Below are 21,073 nucleotides of genomic sequence, written 5' to 3'. Positions count from 1 at the left end.
AAAAAAGAAAGTGGGTTATCAGTTTCTGATTTAAATGAAATTAATCATTATACAACATGTGCATAGTAAAAAAATTTGCCGTCATACTGGAAATCTCACAGGAAAACAAAATATGGAATGTCCTTGAGTTAATAGATAAAGTGTTTTCGTCGCTAGTTCAAAAGGCTAAATTTCGAAAACACAGCCTTTTCTATGAATGTCCACATGAACTTTTTTCTTATTTTGATGGGTTATGTTAAAAATACTTACAGCTGATGGTAATTTTCCTAGACGCTTGCATCGGTGTACCATATCCGTTATCAGCGTAGCAAGAAATTTGATCCATATCTCTAGTAACATTATGAATTACAGTAACCATATGTCTTGTAGTTTCTTGACGGACTAATCGCCCAGAAATATATAAGGAAATCGTTGGTAATGGTGTGCCCATGGCAATACAAAGAATTGTCATACTACTGCCTTCCATGACTAAATTAATTGGATGTACAGTTGGCGCCTACAATAAAATTAAAATTATTAAAAATGAAATTAAGAAATATCATATTGTATCTTACCTCAACAAATGCAGGATAGGCTGGATCCGTCCATACAATTAATGTTTCTGATTCTAAGCTTTGACCTTTTTCTGTAATTGCTGTTACAAATACAATGTATTGGGTGTTCGGATGTAATTTGTCTAGCATAAATGACGTTACTGTTGTATTTACTACGGTGAATGCACTTTCCAATCTTGACTTATGGTGTACTCTGTAAAAATAAAAATTTGTAATACTTTTTATGAATTTCAGCATAAGCCTTTTAATTGGGTAGATACCAATGGTGCTAAATTTGCCATATTATTGCACATCTATGTAACTTTTAGTATATCCTCTCTTTATCTAATTTGGAATTTTAAACGTTTATATTTTGCGCGTTGCAAAATATTTTCAAAAACTAACTTTACTACCCTCTACTTGAATCAATTCTCCATCTTCCTCACAAAGTAGTTATCATCCTCTTTTAGATATTTTCTTTCAAAACTCTGAATGACTTTATTTCTCATTATAACTCTTCCTTTATATTCTCTCCTTGTCTGATAATAACTGTCAATGACGCAGTGAATATCTAAAGTTCGTCATCAGTAGACAAGGTTTCCTTCATTTGAATATAGTTTTAATACTATTATAACAATAAAAAGTTCTTACCTGTATGTGATTAACTCTGAAGGATGGCTGAATTCTGGTGGTTGCCATGTAATTGTTACCCATGTGGCACTATGACTTGAAACAGCCAAAGAATGTGGCGGAGATGTTACGCCACTTATTTGAGATCCAATTCCTTGTAAAAATTAAATTCGAAAATAAATAACAAATTTGATCAACTCACATTTGATTGTATTTACTTACCCATTTTGGTAATATTAATAACTAAAATTGAAGATGGTAATGATGTTCCATGATCGTTTTGAGATACAACAAATAAGTGGTACAATGCTGTTTTATCCAAATTATGGATGGTGATTTGAGTATCTGTAGTATTGATTTGCTGTGAAAAATAATCATTTTATTTCAGTTGGTCATAATCGAAATTTTTGGAACACTGTATTAGAAACGAGAATTTGGATATTATCATAGAACTAATGAAGTTATGGAATCGAAAATAAATGGTAGCGAAGGTATATTTTTCCTCCTTATCTCCATAACAATAACCGAGAATTGGTTGAATGGGATCACGGTTAGTTTTTACGCTGTCTCCTCTACAGTATGCAGTCCTGTATCTTGTTCAATTTTGACACTTAATGGAAAAGCGAATTCAAATAGATATTTGGAATCGAGTTATAACTCACTCAACAGTATACTGCCGCAAACTCGCTTAGTAAAGTCTTTTAAGTAACTGAATCTTACCTGATCTAATTTTGGTAATGTTTCATGCATTGATGTATTATCGACTTTTTGGAAGTGTACAACATAATTCGTAACATTACTGCCATCATTTGGTGACGTCCATTCAATTGTAACTGATGAATCTGTGGTTGCAATAGCATGTAATTCATTTATTGGTCCTGGCAAAATACCTGCTCCTATAATTTAAAATAAAACAACATTTGTTAAAATAATTCAATAATTACTTAAAAATCAAAATAATTATGGGAATAGTTAGGGATTAATATGGGCCTGAAAGTACTAATATTCAAAATCTAGAAAAATTGAGACCCTGATATCTTAAGATACAAAAATTGATGAAACATCCACTGAGTTTCATCAAATTCCAAAACAAAAATTGTTTCTAATTCCAAAACAAAAAAGAATAAAATTATTAACATGCAGTTCCCATATACAAAATTTACATCTCCTTTTGAGTTCCTAAGGGAATGAATTTCCAAAAATCTCTTTTCACTTACATTACTTATAAAATACAAAGTAAATGATAAAGAAATAGAGTATATGAGTATATGATATAGAGTTTTGTGTTTAAGAAATTAAACACAATCTATAAATAGTAAGAAAGACAAAAGCGCGAGGTAAAACTAATCCAAAATTTATTACAAATACCTTCTTCAAAGCATTGAACAATATTTCCAATAAATGGTACACACGTGCTAACCGTATTTAAAACCGAATCCAATATAACACCTGAACATAATGATAAACATGAATTTGGTACACCACGTCGTGAACAACATCCACCATGATTTCGACCGCCAGCACCGCATTTCAATAGTTTATGGAATTCAGCGGCACATACACCAGCCAATGAACGTAAATCACTCATTTTTGCATCATATGAACATAATGGCATACACATTTCACTCAAACCACTTTCCACACAACATGCTGTTACATTATAAAATGTTGCTTCTTCAATTTTTTCTTCAACAATCTGGAAAAAAAATTTAAATCAAGTAAACTTTAAAAAAAAAAAATAGAAAAAAACCTCAAAAAAACACAAAAGATAAAAAATCCATTTTCAAAATAAATATCGCTACCTTTAATTTCCTTGTGAACAATAATGAATTTTGAAGCCAACGCCGTGCTTAGTGAATTCGTTTCTATCAAGGACCTTGAATTTCGAGTTCGTAAGGATATTTATAGAAAAATTATTAATAAAAGAATTTAATTGAAAATAAGTTAAGTTTTTACATATTTATAGGTATATCGGTTCATTCGACAAAAATTGCAAAAATGCAGAAAAATTGAAAGTTTACAATTTTTTTGAAGTCGGTGAATATGCAATATAAGAAGCGATATCAATGTTACAATATTTGTTTGCACTTTTATCATGTTCAAGTTATTATTTTAAATTCGCATATTTTGCATTATAAGAATAGAGCTTTAAACGTTGCATAGCAGGGGAGTTCTTTTGTTTTAACATTTCATTATATTCTGATATTGATTTTGTTAGATAAGACTGTTTCAAAGTTTTCTTGTTTTATTAACAAAATTGTCGAGACCACCCGCCTAAAAAGATTGTAGTAACTAGAATAGACTGTAATTCATGAGTCCCTTCATGATACCTCCGTGAGTATCTTTGTAAGCTTGCAAAGAAAAAATTTGGCTGTACTGTCTATTTCATTAGGACCAATACTATTTTTACTACTATAACTATAAACACTCAGTAAAAATATGTATTTGTTAAATATAAAAAAAAATTATTGAAAATAGTTTAGTCATAAATGTTTAGTCATTCAAAATTATTATTTTTTAATCAATCAAGATAATTTTTTTTAAATAAAATAGATGAATTAGTGTATACCGCTGTTATTTCTCGTTAATATAATTGCCTTAGCAAATATAGGATCGTGAAATGAATAGAACAATCCTGGATAAAAAAAAACAAGAATTTTGCGCATTAACTACATCCATCTGCTAAATTGATATTTTTTTTTAAAGCAACAAGCAATATAAATAGGCCACACACACCACCAAATAGCAATCCATCAAGTAATTCATTTATCAATCAACATAATTGCATTAATAAAACAAGTGTATAACTCGTCCATGTATGGACAAATACATAAAATATGTTCCAGTATAAAATAATGGGTGACCAAGTTATATGTTCTTTGTTTGCAACATCGACGATTAAACAGTTGACAGCAAAGTTAAATCAGCGGCCATATTAGATAAGTATAAAAACCTGTGGCAACGTAGTGCCTAAACGGATGAACTGATTTTGATATTTTTTGTTTCGTTTGAAAGGTTATTTAATAGAGAGTGTTTTTAGCTGTGTAAAAAATTATAAAAATTGACGATGATCTTCAAAATCGGTTCAGTTTGGAATAGGTTTTAAGGTAAAACGTGATTAAATGGAGAGTGTTCTTAGGTATGTTTCGTACCCGTGCAGAGGGTTTCGTACCCAAAAAATTTGTCGGTTTTTTTTTTAATTTTGCTAAGTTCACTCATGTCTATGGGTATGCCAGTAAACAAAATTACTGCATACTTCTCTGATGAGTTTACGTTTTATAAAGCTGATGAAAAATATGATCGGATAAATGAAGATTGGCAAAATAAAAGTTATAACAAGATGTTAGAGGTTTGGCGTGAAATATACGCACATGAACGTATGATTGTCCCCTGAAGGCAGAGCTCTTAGAAAACTTTTATTTCATCTTCAAAAAATGCCGTTATAAATTGAAATATGTTCAAAATTTCTGCTAATTTCAATATTAAATATTGGATTCGATTACCATAATTTTCAGATAAACACGTAGCTGTGGGAACTTTTATGTATTTTTACCCGAATACAAAACCAAAAATCATAATCGGGTTTATGTTTTCCAGTATTATTTCATTGGAAAACATGATGTAGTTGAAAATAATTTCATTTTCATGTCTACATCATATTGTAAAATAAAATCTTGATAAAAATTTAATAATTTAAAAAAAAAATTTTTTTTTATTGGTACATTACAGGAATTTGAAAATTTTTTAATTCGTATGCGATCGTTTTTGTTAATTAATGTCAATTATTTTTTATGACAAGTTGTAAAGAAAACAGGATTACATTATTATTAATGAAATTCGTGTGTTGAATTTTGAAAATATGTTCCGGTTTTATATACTCTGTGACTATATATATAAAATGTAAATACCTACTGTGAAAAATAATCAAAAAATGTTGACAGATGGCTTTTTAAAATTTAAAAATCATTATCTAAATGCTTCCGTCATATGTGTAATAACTATTTTACTGAGTGATAAAGTTTTTATATTAATTAAACCGTATCACACAAGTTTTTATATTAAACTATTTTAAACTTTAAATTACTAGTAAAAATCCATGCTACCTTCCACTTCAATACATTAACTGTCAAAACTATGAAGTTCAAACTGTTAAAAGCTGATATAAGGCTCAGCCTATTTATTAAAAGCTTTGTTGTGAATTTGTTTTGTACAAATCTGATATTTGAAATTTCAGATGTTTCGTAGAACTATACTATGGAGAAAATATAGAAACATGGTGGAAGCATTGTAAAACAAGTTTTTTGAAAATTAAAAAAAATCCGATTTTTAGTCCAATAGCTTCTTTCATTATGTTGATGTAAAGAATACAAGTTTTGATTGATGAAATGTAAATCGTATATAGCATAGCATTTATTATTTGCGCCTGTTTGCGAAGGTCTAGGATATAGTTTAGTATGGACTATTGTTTGCCGATGCCATTGAAGCATAAAGGCATCAACAAAATATCAACAAGAAAGATTTGGTGAGTACCAGTGGGAGATTGGTGAGTCCCCGATTAACTTTTCGGGTACGGAACTCTAAACTGGCACTTGAAACATAGCTAAGAACACTCCTCATTAAATTACCTTATAAACGAAACAAAAAAATTAAAATAGGTTCATCCGTTTAGGCGCTACGATGCCACAGAAAGACACACATAGCGGTCAAACTTATAAGACTCTTTTTTTTTGGTTCGGAAGTTAAAAACCGGTTGCCAAAATGGTACGTTTTTTTTATCTATTCCAAAAAACAGCCCAAATTTTAATAGTTATTGATTAAAAATAAAGGACATATCAATACTTCATCAGTTGATTAAAAAAAAATTAAATGAGAATGGTCCACTTGCTCCTTAAAGTTAATGGGTACGATTACGGCTATTATGTTAAACCGTAAGATACCGTCAACTTCAGCCCTGGATAATTTAATATGTTTCAAAGAGTATTTTTACGACGAATATCGTAGCGTTATTTGTTTGTAAGAAATAGTTGGGGTAAAATATCAATATTCTTTAAAATGTATCTACTTATACTAAAAAAACTTTCATATATTTATTGAAAGTTAAGTCAAACATTTTTCAAAGAGTACAATTTTATTTTCAAATGTTTTACGCTACACCGTCTTTTGCTTTACGGATATATAAACATTTATAATAATGGTGTTTACTTATAGGGTGTATCGTAATGACAGAATTATGAAAACACAGCGATGTAACGGGTGAGAGTCTGAATAGCTAAATTTTTAGTAATTAATAATATTTTTAATGAATTTGCCCTTATGTAGATCAGTAACAGACAAAATAGTTTTGGTTAAGTAAGCAGTCATATATCATTTTAATGAAACATACTAAGTATCCATGGGTGATCCATTAAAGTAAAAAGAGCCCATTTTATCTAGCATCAAAAAACTTTGCTATGCAAATATGTGAATTACAGAAACTTGTAGCTAGTTTCTGAGAGGAAAATTATTAAGCCTTAATAGCAAAGAGCAACTCGTACTCGGCACTCTTTCATATTTATAAATTGCATAAGTCTCGGTGTCTCACTTGGACAAATTATCGACAAAAATAACTTGGAATCTCAAACTTCCTGGATGAGGCAAAAATAACTTGTAGTTTCAGACTTTTCACGTAGGACTCTTTAAAATCTCATAGTCCAGGAGATAGAGTTAAGTAAATAGCAACAATACATGTTCTTTCTTAGCTTGGGGTTTGAGCTGAAACTTCCTTTGGAAATTATCAGCTATAGGATTTACTTGGAAAATTGTCCAATTAATATTATATTATTCATATCCAGTTTACTTATACATCTTGTATAAATTTTACATTGATTGAAAATAAAAATAGTTGAATCAACAAACGGGAAAAATGTTTTTATTGAAATTAGCTCAATATATATTTTACAACATTTACTGTTGGAAATCTAACAAATAACTAGCTCTCTTTTTTTTTTTATAAAGTAGGGGTAGCGTCATAGAGTATGAGTTAATATGGGGCTAGTAGATGAGAAAGATACATTACAAAAAGATAAAAAAAAAACTGTCCATATAACTTTTTTCAATGTATTCCGTTTTTTATTTTCAGTTTACAAAATATATACATATATGTGTAGTTAGTTCGAACGAGAACATTTGTAAAATGTGATTTGTGACAGTGATAAAACATTATTTAAATTGGATTTGGTTTAGCTGCCTAAAAATGTTTTCTATACTAATCGAGACCATAACCGTATGTGTAACGAATTATTAGGCCCATCTTAAATAAAACGATAAAATTCAATTCAAAAATTGCTGAAAAACAAAATTGTGGTGGAAGATTAGGTTAGGTTAGGTTACAGTGGCTGTCCTAGGGTGGGACACACTTAGACCATAGGGTCCATTATGATACCGACAAAGGGTTGGCCCATCTCCGATCACTACTCCATCAACCATTTGGAGCTGTTTAAGAACAGCAGGACTGGAAAAAGAGGCTGGCTCAAGTAAGTTCATCTCCTCATGGCAAGAGCTGGGCAGTTGCAGAGAAGATGAGAGATTGTCTCCTCTTCCTGACCACTGTGGCAGCTCCTGCAGTAGTCGTGATACACGGCCAGGCCCAGGCGTACAGAATGCCTGCCACTCCAGTTGTGTCATGTAAAAGCCGCAACAACTTTGCGAACAGAATCCCTTGGAAGTGATATAATATCTTCGGAACGGCTGCGATTGTACTCAGACCATATCTGTCTTGTAATATCACAAGTACGTTCCTCCCTCCATGTAAGATTTTGTGGTGGAAGCGTTGAGTATAATAATATTATACTCAATTACCTAATATTTTAAAACAATTCCTGTAAGCAAGTAATATACATTCTGTTATCTTCAAGAATAGCCATTGTTACCGTTAACCGCAATCAAATGGTGATACTCTCAGAAATTCCAGTGTAGCTGGAATATAGATTATTAATGCCTTAAATGACTTAAGAAGAAATTTGTTGAATTGGAGTTTGTTTGCACTAATTGCAATGCCAAACGGCAAAAAGTGTGTTTATATTGACAAGCCATAGTACTTTCATGGGCACCAACTTGACTGTTACGACGAACTTTTGAATTTTGATGATTCTTGTTTCTAATAAAAACTATTCTCAAATAATTATATTTTGCCTGTCGGCTTGCCTACTTTAAATAAAGCTTATTTGTCAAAGTATCGAAATCCACAACGTGTGGTGTAATTGGCTTGCCTAAGTATAAATTTAAACATAGTGACATACGCACGAGAAATTAATGGTGATGTGAAATTCATGCTTGAGTCACTAGTTAGTCTCGCTTTGCTGTAAAAACCTTAAACGGTAAATTATATTTTGAATGAATGAATGGCTAGCCTTAATGGTAACAGCCTGTAAATGCAATCCGTATAGTAGATAGTACAGATATTATAGATACAATATTTATCTACTCAACTGTAAATTAAAACATTAAATATTGAAAAAAAGTAATATGTGTGATCAATTACTATTAATTTTGCATAAAAATTATATTTATTTGCATGAAATGCCACACCATTGCAGCATGTATCCAATTTTAATTTGCAATTTATTTTTGAATTATGTATACACAAAAAATTTTTTAAAAGCATTTTTACATAAATTTTAGTTACCTTAAAATAAACTACTGGTCTTTAAAACATTTCCTCAGTAGTAAACGCGAGAAGTTGCCTCTTTAATTCTGTATTAATTATGGTAGACATTTTCTAAAAATTCCTAAATTTTATGTTTTTTTACTCATTATAAATAAGAAAAAAATCAACGTATTTCTTTTGTTGATAATTAATTATTGGTTTTAAGTACTGCACAAGTATTAAAAAAAGGCCGTTAGCAAATTGATAACTGAAGGAATTCGCATCCTCAGAAATTAAATTAAATTTACTTGTGATTGTTTTGGATCAAAAATAAGAATATGTACATTATACCTGAAAATACCAAGTCAGGTACCAAAAATTGAGTCACAGTAAAAGTTGCTTTTTAGTTGAAAGAAACAGAGCAGTAGGTTTGTAGATATCAAAAAAAAAAAAAATAATAATAATATTCCATTCTGTTTGCGAAGAAAAAGGGTGGAGACTTTTTATAAAAATCAGCCTGTATAATTATTTTAAAGGGAATGAGAAAAATATCATAAATCAATTTTTGATTTATTAGCTTTGAAAGAATTTTATAAATGTATTTTTAACCGACAAAAAACAAGATCATATAAATTCAACTCTATTTTGTGCGTGTGATCCGATTTTAATAACTTACACTTTCGAGATGGTTCCATTTAAATTTCTATGATTATAAAATTCACCTCTTAAGAAGAAGGAGGAGAGGAGTAGAAAATTGAAGTGTCCATTTTTAAAAAGTTATCAATTTTCAGTGACTTTAGTACTTTCTATATGTAGGTCGTGTTTAAATTTAAGTGGTCGTGTTTAAAGGAAAAATTCTACCCTTGAGAGGGAGGGAGGCGGTGAATAACAATTAATGAATAAAATTTTATTGTAAAATTCAAGGTGATTTTGGTCATCAATTAAGAAAAATATATGAAATTAGATGTCATAAAATCACTAAAGATGGAGAAAAAAAATAACCGATTTCAAAACTTTCTTGTGTGAAATTACGTTTTGGAATCAACGTCAATCATATTTTTAACTAAAAATTGATTGATTGAATTGTAAATGTAAGGAAATTAATTAATTAAATACTTTTTTGTGCATTTATTTTAAGTTGGTTGTAATTTTTTCAAAAAAAATTTTTATTAAAATATTTTCAATGAAATTATTTTGTACAGAATAATAATGATTCTATGAAATGAGTGGTTAACATAGGTTTACAATGTACGTACACTCACTGTCAAAAAAAGTGCCACAGTTAAAACATTCTAAGCGTACTCATCATATGTTATGTTATAATAGTAACACTTAGAATGTTTTAAAACGAGCATTTTTTGTGACATTGAGTATACATGTAGTTATGAAAAACATTAATATCATATTTATTCGAATATTTCTAGTACAAAATTATTAATTATTCGAAATTTTATTGAGTGGGATACTCATTGATACCTTAGTTTGCAAAATCCGTCTAAATTCTATATTCGTTAATTTTTCAGCATATATTAAATCGTCATATTATTGACTTCCTATTGTAGGGAATTTTGTTACCGGTTTGAAAATCTCAATCGAAATTTTCAGCATAAATTTACGTTTCATAGACAAGGAAACATATTAACACCACTTTAAGATTGATGTCTGTGTTTGTATTTTCGGGGACCTTCTTTCGTTGGCGATTTGAGCCAATCGGTGGGTGAAATTGAAGATTGAGGGTTAGCAGAAAAATAAAAGTTTTGTGTTAATAAAATAAACTGGAAATTTGTCCGACTAATTTAGAGTTCTGTAAAAGTTGCAGTTACTGGTTTGTAAAATAAGGTTTCGTCATTAATTTATGGATAGTTTTTGATATGTTATTGTGTACAATAATCGAAATAGCCATAAATTTTATGATATACTTTGTTAGATAAATTGTTTTAGTAACGTTGTTTACAATTGGATATGTTCATTTTATTTATTACCAAACAATTTCAATATTTTAATATTCAAAAATATTTATTGAAATTTGTTGGTTTTGTGGAATTCAAAAATATGTATTGAAAAATGAGACAATACAATGGTATTAATATCAAAATGAAGGAATCAAATATCATTTTGATTTTGTACTGTCTATATCAGTTTAAAAAACTATAAAATTTTCAAGTTTCTTATAACCGGGTTTTATGAAGCTACAAGTTTGTCAGATGCAAATTTGAAACAATTTTCGTAATCGAAAATTTGAAAAATATATGCACTTAAATTCTCAAAGATTTTTAAATACAAATCACATTGTCTATTACATTACAGAGTGTTCCAAAACTATCTTCAAAGAGCAGAGAGATATAGAGGATATATAATTGACCATTCCATTGTTCAGAATTCGCAAATTAAACTTTCGAAGCCCACAGAGCTTCTGCTAAGATATATGGATTTGACCAATGTTATTCTATATATTCTCAAAATTATAAACGATAGCCATCCATCTATGAGTATAAATTATTTTATCGTATTAAATTATATACGTAAATCTGAACCACTTTGCTAATTTGATCCCCGGATGAACGAAGATTACTTATCTTGAGACACAAACCTTATTTTTATTTGTCTTTTCTTTGGTCAATCAAAACAATTCGATTAGGTTCCAGATTCGAAGAGCTTCTGGAATTCACAGTCAATAGTTACTGAAGAAAATAATAGAGTTTTATATTTTTACAAATGACAATGGTTTTATATAACATCCAATTATATTTTCGTTTAAATTAGTGATTTGTTCAGGAAGGGCTATCATATTCAACAGGCTGTTTAATCATATAATAATAATGGAAACTAGTTTATTCAGTACGAAAATTGAATAAAAAATCTAAAAATAATTTTCTCTTCTACAGAATGTTTTAAGAGGAGTAATAAATATTGCAACAGCAATAATTATTTCTATGTAATGGTTTGTTTCAGAAGTATAATTTCAGAAAATATTGGCAAAATATTCTTTTTTAACAAAGACAAATTTTATAAGTAGAAAAACTGGAACTTATTTGCGTTAAATGTAAGAAATAATTTTTATTTATTTATGGAAATCAGAAGTAAATTTTTTTTTCTCAACACTTCCCCATTACCAACCAATGATCTTCAAATGGATGATTATATTATTTTTAACCGACTTCAAACAAAAAAGGAGGGGGTTGTCAATTCGATTGTATTTCTTTTATGCGTGTTATCTCAGAACTTTCGACTGGGTGAATCGATTTTGATGATTCTTTATGGATTTGAATGCTTTTGCTTCCCAATGGCCCTATTTCATTTTGGTCCAGTTCTGACAACGGCAACCATGAGACAAGAGAACGAATAACTTAATATTCCACGCCAACCGATTTCAATGATTCTATCTTTAGTGATAAATTAGTTAGTGTATTTCAGATTCACTAAAAATTACAAAATAAAAGAAACCGACTTCAAAAGAAAAACTTTTCCAAGAATTATTGTTATTTTTGGAGTCGGTGTCAGCCAAGCTAATGAAGCAAAATGTTCTGTCAGACTTGTTTCCTTGGCTGACACCAAAGTCCAAAAATAACAATAATTCTAGCTACATTATATTATCGTTATTTTTTTACTTTTTAGTGCATATTTATTTGTTTTGGAAAAGTTTTTGTTTTGAAGCCGGTTTTATTTTTGTTTTGTTTTATTTTTTTTAATTTTTGAATTGAATAATAGAATATAAATTGAAATTGAATATAATAAGTTTTCAAATAAAAAAGGCGAAATGAAAAATTAAAATCAGAATACTTTCAGGACAGTCTTTCTGAAACCCTCTGTATAAAATACACATATATTTAAATAAACATTATTTATTGGTTTAAAAAACAATTTTTGTAATATAAATTGAAACTTATTTCAAAATGTATTTATACCACCAAACTGTATATAAATTAAAACAAATTAAATGAAAATGTAATTTAAAATAAATAAATTGTAAACTAAAATACTGTTATTGAATGAAATAAAATATGGATGAAAAAGTATCTCATCTCGTAAACATCCATCCACATTTCATACATATACATGTATTACACAAAATTTCTATTTTCAAATATTTACACAACATTAAATAAATTGCTTTTAGTAAAATTATTAAGTCTTTAAAAATTCACGAATGTTGAATTTTATATTTGGTGGATCACTCCGACAAGGTAGGTTCACTCAATCTTTATATGATATACAAACCATCCTATTAAACTGTAGAAAAACTAGTCGTTACTTAACGATTCCAACATTGTTCAAAAATAATTTTTAAAAATTTATTTTAATTGGATAATAACTCTGATTGTACATACAGCACCTAATATCATTGTCCTACTACACCCCACAATTTCTCAACCTCTTTGAATCTACTACGTCCTCTAAACTTTATTCCTTCAACTCGATTTAAAAAACTTTAAGGTAATTTATTCATCAAATGGCTTTTCTTTTTTACTCAATAAAATTGAAATTAATAAAAGTATTCTCTATTTAATAAAAAAAGGAAATTTTTTCCCGCCTGTGGAATGAGATCTTAACAATCAACATGTGCATAATTAACCCGCTGAAGGTATACCAAGTATACAAAAAAAGAAATTTTATCTCGGAAAAGGTTAATTTACGACAAAGTTATTTAGTACCTAGAAAAAACGGTTGTTGCTCTATTTATTGATGAGATAAGCAAAAAATAACTTATAAATTTGCAGCAGTGTATATTATGTATAGATACAATGTCTTTGTAGTTTACACTGTTGTCACAAATGGTGCACGAATATAAGAGTATGAATTGGCTACAACAAATGAACTACCTTAAAAACGTCTTAGAAAATAATGAGCAGCGAAAATATACAATTATGTATATCCTTCAATTTTATTAATCTCAAGTATAATTCCATAACTTCTACTACTTCAGTGAAAGTTCATCTGTGAAAGCCAAGCAGACATTGATAGCTAAGTAGATATTGATTTCCTCGTTGATGTCAGGAAAAAGGCTGACATCAAGACCACAGATAATCATCGTTATAAGATGATTTGAAGGAAATCAAATCGATATCTTTTTGATGTTATGGTAAGGATTACTACATAAATTCATTTCAAATTTGACAAATTATATCAAGGAAATAAATTTTTAGAATCACTGTAACGATGTATTGACCTACAATATTCTTCATATACCTACAATACTCAAACTTAAAAATAATTTTATTACACATTCGAAATTAACTTTTTGTAGAATTGAAGAAAAACCATTTATATTGTTTTTTAATTTTGCGTATGGATTATCTTCTTATAGGGTATCTTTTTAAAGAAATATTTTTTATGAAAAATGTATGTTACACATAATTTTTCTTTAAGGGTTTTCAGAGATAAAACAATCAAATCAACAACACTCAAGTTTTTTCCCAAATGTTTTAAAATATAAAAAAAAAAAAGTATTTTATTATCAAATTATGATGACAACTGAAAAAAAAAAAATTTTTAGTAACCTAATTTATTATGTTTTAGCTGAAAAAAAAAACTGTTTTTTTTTTTCAAATGTTTATTCATTTTGCATAAAATCATTCAAATTTTCAACAGAGGCATGTTTATCGAGTGTTTCAGCAATAGCGCTATTTTCAATGTTCGATAAATAATGCTTATCTTACAACCACGAAAAGGTGTGCGATGTAAAAACCTGTGAACATTTACAACTTGAGAGTCTCGGTCTACAATGGAAATTGGGATACATTTGTTTATAATCGAAAATAGAAAGTTCAGAGGGATTACAGATCTAGGGTACATCTGATTAATGGATGCGCTAGAGCAACAATCTAGATTTCTTATGATTTATGCCTGCACCAGATCGATTTGCTTTGATATGGATTTTATAGAATAGTAGGTAGGTATAGTTTCGTTCCTACTTATAGTAAATGGCTATTTTAGTTCAAATTAAAATCTTGCGCTTTCTTTGTTCGAAATTACAAGAGATTCTTGGCTTGCTTCTGTTACGGGAACGATTTCCATATCGGAACTATTTTTATCTTCTCTTCTTTTGTCTCCGATAATTACATTTTTCTTTTTTTGACAGACGTGATCATCGAATTTTCAGAAATGGATCTTCTTTATGTGGGGTCGATGTACTTTGTGCCTGATATCTTACAAAAAAGAGTAAAATCCATTTTCGTTTTTAACGATCAAACTTAATAACTGGTTATTTGAGTGGTATAAAGCTTCCTTTAGGGGAATTGTTTTTTTAACAAATTTTTTTGGAGGTGATAAAGCAGATTTTGTAAACAAACAAAATTTTTTGTTCTTCTTAGATGTATCTAACACTTTTCCTGAATCAGTTTGTACATACTTATAAATATTATTGCTGTATATCCTGAAGCTTAACACCAAAAAATATATTATTATATTTTTGTTCCTATTTTTTTCCGATGATTTAATAATGGCATGAGTTGAAATCAATATTTCATAAATATGACAAAAAATGAAAAGTCTGTTTTAATATATAAAAGTGTAGATAAGAACATTGCGATATAAAATGTTTTATCCATAAGAGTAAAAAAATTGTCTAGAAAATATTACAGTAATAGTGATTTATATTGCAAAAAAAAAAACAGGATTATAGGATTTACTTCACAACATTTTTTTATTTTTAGTAAAAATTATTCTTTTAATGTTTGAGATGGTCTAAAAATGAATTGAAATATAACAGCTTATTATACCATGTAATATATATATGAAATATACATAGTATATTAAGTTTAGTCCCAAGTTTGAAACGCTTAAAAATAATGATGCTAGGAAAAAAATTTTGTCACAGGTGTTCATAAAATCACCTAATTAGCTCATTTCCGTCCGTCTGTCCGTCCGTCTGTGGACACGATAACTCAAAAACGAAAAAATATCTCGAGCTGAAATTTTTACAGCGTACTCAGGACGTAAAAAGTGAGGTCAAGTTCGTAAATGAGCATCATAGGTCAATTGGGTCTTGTAAATCGTTAGAGATAGAACAAAAGTTTAAATGTTCCTTTTCAAAAATTAAACAACTTTTGTTTGAAACATTTTTTCGTAAACATCACTGTATACCCGTGAGGGCGCCAATTAGGCGGAAATTTTATTATATGTACTATACTTGATTAACAGATATGTATGTGTCACATGTTTGTATGTGTGATGTGATAAAGAAATCAACACTGACTATGCATGGTATTTCAACAATTAACTCAGTCAATTGTTTGTTTTCACTTGTTTAATATTAACTTCATGACTAACTCTGAAGTTTATAGACCGAATGGCGAACACGAAAAATGAATAGAGATCATTATACATTATACTCTTAACTCAAAAATTTTGTATCAACAGATTTCCAGCATATTCAAATGATTTTTTGCTGAGCTTTTTGGAGGCACTGCGAAACACACAGACACACAGATAAACATTTTAAAGTTATAACACTCCTTCTTAAATCAATATCAAAGTGATGGTCGAGGACATCAGATGAGATGAAAAGGATGCTTAGTGAGCTTTCATTTTTTGGGACATATTTTTGAAAATATTTTAATTGAAATATTTGAGTTGAGTTTGTTCTTTTAAATTACCTAATTATTTTACCATTTCACTTTTCGAAATGAATTGGTACTGGTTTATTTGACCATTCATTTTCATAGTATTTAATTATATGTTAAAATTATATGTCATGCACAGATTATAGTGTTTATGTAATAAAATATAATCTGTGATGTCATGCCTTTCCCAAACTGAATCGATTTTGAAGATCATCGCAAGTTTTTTAGTTTTTTCGGGTATGGTACCCTATGCACGCAATTGAAACATAGCTAAGAACACTCTTCGTTAAATTACCTTTCAAATGAAACAAACAAAAAATTAAAATCGGTTCATCGGTCTAGGCGTTACGATGCCACAGACAGACACCCACATAAATGAATTATGGTGAATGGGTCAAAATACTTAAAAATAAAACTTTCAATAAATAAAAAATTACGACTTACATTACTTTGTGTCCGGAAAACAAGTCGTGATGATGGTTCACCAACACCATGTACATTTGCCGCTTCCACGTAAACTTCGTAATCACTATCCGATTGCAAATTCTCCAAAATATATGGTGGATGTACATTTGGTATGGTCATATATTCATCACTAACAATTACATCATCATATTGTGTTGTATCCTCAAATAATCGTATATGTATATTATAATGATCCACAGTATCACCTAATGTTTTTGGTGCATTCCAATGTAATATTGCATAATCAGTGGCAATGTTGGTTAAATGTACTCGGGTTGGATTACTTGGTACAACACCATATCCTTGTAATAAACAATTTGTATATTCTCCCATATATTTTATACATCTGTATGCAAATAAAACAAAAAATTAGATTGAGATAAGCAAATGCATTAAATCTTTAATGCAATCCTTTTTTCTCATATAATTTTTGGCTACCATACCATTCAGGATCATGCGCAGAATCAAAAACATCTGTTCACTTCCAAGATCTTGGATCTTGGTTTTCTGTTTGAAATACAGGGCTCAAAGAGGAAGTTAAAGAATGTACATTTACAGGATTATATTGCTAGTGCAAATGTATGTGGAGAGATTCTCAATGGGAAAGTTAACTCCTCAGAACCCCCATCCCTGGACACAGGCCTGCATACATTCTATTCTACATAGCTCTAACACAAAATCAAAAGAACTGGGAATCTTAAAATTCATGGATTTTTCTCTCAAATTAAGACCAATTTCATAATATCTGGTTCAAAACAACCCTTAAAAATGATTTTCACTCAAATGGAGAACAAATTTTTAATATTTTTCAATATTTGTTAACGAAACAATGCAACTGGTTCAAAAACGGTTAAATTTACGGTTCTTGAGATATCATATGATTTTGTTTACTTTTAATCATGTACTTATACGATATTTATTTACATCATGGTCTCTCGATTATAATTGACGATTTTTAATATGATACATACAGCTTAAACTAAATATCTCTTTAATTAATAAATGGGAAATTTACACCAAAACTGGATACTTACTTGAAATAACTATGATCCAATTGAGTAATATTTCCATTACACAACGATTGACACAATTCAGGTAATCCACGTTCCTTACAACATGGCGTATGATCAATGCCATTCATCAAACATTGAAACGAATCAATTGCCCACGGCGCACAAATCATAACATCAGTTACTTTAGTTTCTGCGGCTTTAATTGGATCACATAATCGATCCACACATTTATCGTGTGTAATACCTTTTCGTATACAACACTCTCGTGTATTTGGTAATTTTGGGGCTTTTCCACTTGGTACTGTTGGACGTAATTTACCGGGAGTTTGTGTTAATGCTCGTACTGTATATGATGGTAACGATGAACCATGTTTATTTAAAGATGTTACAGTGATTTCATACATTGTAAATGGTTTTAAATCATTGATCACAGTAAAGTTTGATGATTTTGGTACTTTAATTTGTATATGCATTGATTCTTTGGTATTTGTTTTAGGTGTGACACTTGTTTCAGATGGGTCAATTAAGTGTGCATCAAAGCTGCGTAATGATGTTAAATTTACAAGATATTCGGTGATTGTGTCAGCATTTGATAATGGTAATGACCATGTGATTTTTAATGCTTTTTCTGCTATAGATTCAACTTCAACCCGTTCTGGTGGTGATGGCAACAACTCTGAAAGATTTATATTATTAAATTATAGAATCTTTTTTCATCAATAAACAACAGGGAATTCCTAAAAAATTCCTTAATCCTAAGCTGTCACATATCTCATAGAACCCTAATAAAAAATTGTATCCAAATTTTCACATGGAAACTTATCTAATCAAAATTTTGTTTAAGTTTAAGAAAAATAATTGAAAACTGAATTTACGATTAATTCCGATTGATTTCCAATTCATTTCCATACAATATCTCAATATGCAAGTATGTGAGATTCATTTCAAAATGTTGAATGAGTTTAATAAAAATGAAATGAAAACTGAATTTCTAATTGATTTCGTTTGATTTTTGGGTATAAAATCTGCAGAAACATAAAATGCAGATTAAACAATTCCTGATTTCGTAAAGCCTACAGCAATTATTAAAAAAAAATGTATTTGGTGATATTTTCAAAAAACAAGGAGATAATATTAAAATCGTTTAATTTTAAAACTATGTGACAGACAACTGATTTACTGTAAAACGATAGACAATAACACACACAATAATGTGATAAAATTGATATCATTGTGACATTTGATTGAAAATTAATTTATTTCCGAAAACAACAGAAAAACTTACCAATACCAGTCGCAATACATGTTAACGTTTGTTCGGTGTACGCTGAACATGAAAAATGTGTTTTAATATTATCTGTTATCATAGTATATTCACCACGGCACACATCTTGACATAAATCAGGAATATTTTGTTCTTGACAACATGGTACATGATTACGATAATCAGCCATACATCGTACAATTGATGGAAAGTCTGTTTCACAATTTTCCGGATCTTGTCCCGTTGTACCATCTAATATACTATCAATATTACAAAAACCTAAACATTGATCGGAGACATTTGCATTCAGACAACAATCAGTGTAATTATGATTACGTATACTGCCAATTGTTGATGTAGTTTCATCTTTAATGACTGTTTGATCATAGGTAAATGTATCAGTTGTGTTGTTTGGTGGCTGAAGGGCACGTGATAACACTGAAATAAAACACACAGTAATTGTTTAGGTACCCTACAGATACTTGGGTAAGGAGATTAATGATTTTCGCCTTGGTAATAAACAGCAGGCATTGAAAGAAATGGAGTCTTTATAAATTTATAAAATTTGATTTTGTCCAATAGAGAACAGAGTTTATTGTTGAAGTAAAACTATGATCAGAATGTAACGAATATGGGTGATCAATCTTGTTACGAAAAGTGTGATCAAGTTGAGAGGGAAATATAAGTTATTGAAGATAGAAAGAGAGAGAGAGAGACTTATGTTACAAAAATATGACAATATCCATGTCATTCTATAATTATTGAAAATATATTTTACATTTACACAGAGACCCAGTAGCTTAGTGGAAGAACATTGGACTCCGATAGCGGAGTCTAATGTTCTGCCACTAATTTTATTTATAACATGTATTTACACCAAAAGATAGGGCTAAAGAAGTTATATAGATTTTATGGTTAACAAGAAATGAATAAATTGGATAAAATCGAGTTTCCGGAGGTATGTATCAAAATTACAGGTCTGATCGGTATCGGGTAATGACAATAACTTACCACTTAACTGATGAAATGATCGTGTGATATCTTCACTATTCTTCTCACATACATATGAGCCTGAATCTGAAGGCTTGGAATTTTTAATAACAAGCACCCAAACATCACCACCTGGTTTTTGTACTTTCGATTTTTTCTCTTCCGGTGATTCTGTAACAATGAGAATAATCTATTATTTCAATTTATTATGATCATTTGAAATAGCGGTCTTAGAAAATGATTATGGCTGAGGACAAAATAGATTTTTATCAGCCAAAGTAAGCCTACATTCAGTAAGCCGTATTAAAGGTAAAGATAGCACATGGCGTCTGATGTTTCTGAAAAAAATGGATATCTTTTATGGAGTATCGGTACTAGCACTTTTACAGCGAGCGCTCAGTAAATTAACTGAAAGCTCATCTCGGCAACAAAATGTATATTTCACTTTTATTTATAGAATTTAAAATCTAATTAAAATGATGAACTAGTAACTAATATTAAAATTCAATTTTTAATAAACTTTTCCCAAGATAATTTTTTTTTAAGATCCAAAAATAATATTTGCCTATAATATGCCTATAACAGTAATCAGTCATATAAATTTGAAACAAATTAAATAAAAAAAAAGAAAGATTTTCATTCATTTTATTTTCGTTGAAAAGACGTCAATCAAACAAAATTTTATGTGTGTGTGATACATGCTTTTATAACTCCATAATTCAATCGACTGTAAACAGTTTGAAGTTGACTTGATGACTTTCGAAGAAAAAAATACAGTCATGATTTAAAAGTCTTTTAATATTTTTATTCATGGTGATTCATTTTTATATATTGTGCCGTGAATTTTTTTGCGAAGGTGTCAATAGTTATTTCTTTGTGCAGAAATTAATTTGTCGCTTCCAAATGATAAAGAGGGAGCGCCCATCAAAAATAAAGTACTAATCCCGCTAAAATTAAAAATTATCCTATGTCCAAAATTTGAAAAAAAGTTG

At 29.4% G+C, this 21,073-nt stretch overlaps 1 protein-coding gene across 2 annotated transcripts in view; it reads right to left on the bottom strand.

Moving 5' to 3' along the window:
• LOC123299697 (Ig-like and fibronectin type-III domain-containing protein 1) overlaps positions 1–21,073 on the bottom strand; it is a 171,530-nt gene that overhangs the window by 2,428 nt on the left and 148,029 nt on the right. Inside the window, exons 3-12 of one of the 2 annotated variants that reach the window (XM_044881997.1) lie at positions 20,103–20,252; positions 19,113–19,529; positions 17,849–18,503; positions 16,794–17,160; positions 2,532–2,859; positions 1,884–2,059; positions 1,386–1,524; positions 1,185–1,317; positions 555–747; positions 250–496 (exon numbers count right to left, since the gene is read on the bottom strand). In XM_044881997.1, the coding sequence (XP_044737932.1) occupies positions 250–496; positions 555–747; positions 1,185–1,317; positions 1,386–1,524; positions 1,884–2,059; positions 2,532–2,859; positions 16,794–17,160; positions 17,849–18,503; positions 19,113–19,529; positions 20,103–20,252 (2,805 nt within the window). The remainder of the gene's footprint in view (positions 1–249; positions 497–554; positions 748–1,184; positions 1,318–1,385; positions 1,525–1,883; positions 2,060–2,531; positions 2,860–16,793; positions 17,161–17,848; positions 18,504–19,112; positions 19,530–20,102; positions 20,253–21,073) is intronic. The other variant, XM_044881998.1, reaches the window with a different exon arrangement.

Source organism: Chrysoperla carnea, chromosome 5 (genome assembly GCF_905475395.1).
Source record: "Chrysoperla carnea chromosome 5, inChrCarn1.1, whole genome shotgun sequence".
NCBI classification, from domain to species: domain Eukaryota; kingdom Metazoa; phylum Arthropoda; class Insecta; order Neuroptera; family Chrysopidae; genus Chrysoperla; species Chrysoperla carnea.
Note: the sequence above shows the minus strand (reverse complement) of the source record. Positions and strands in the feature narration are given on the sequence as shown.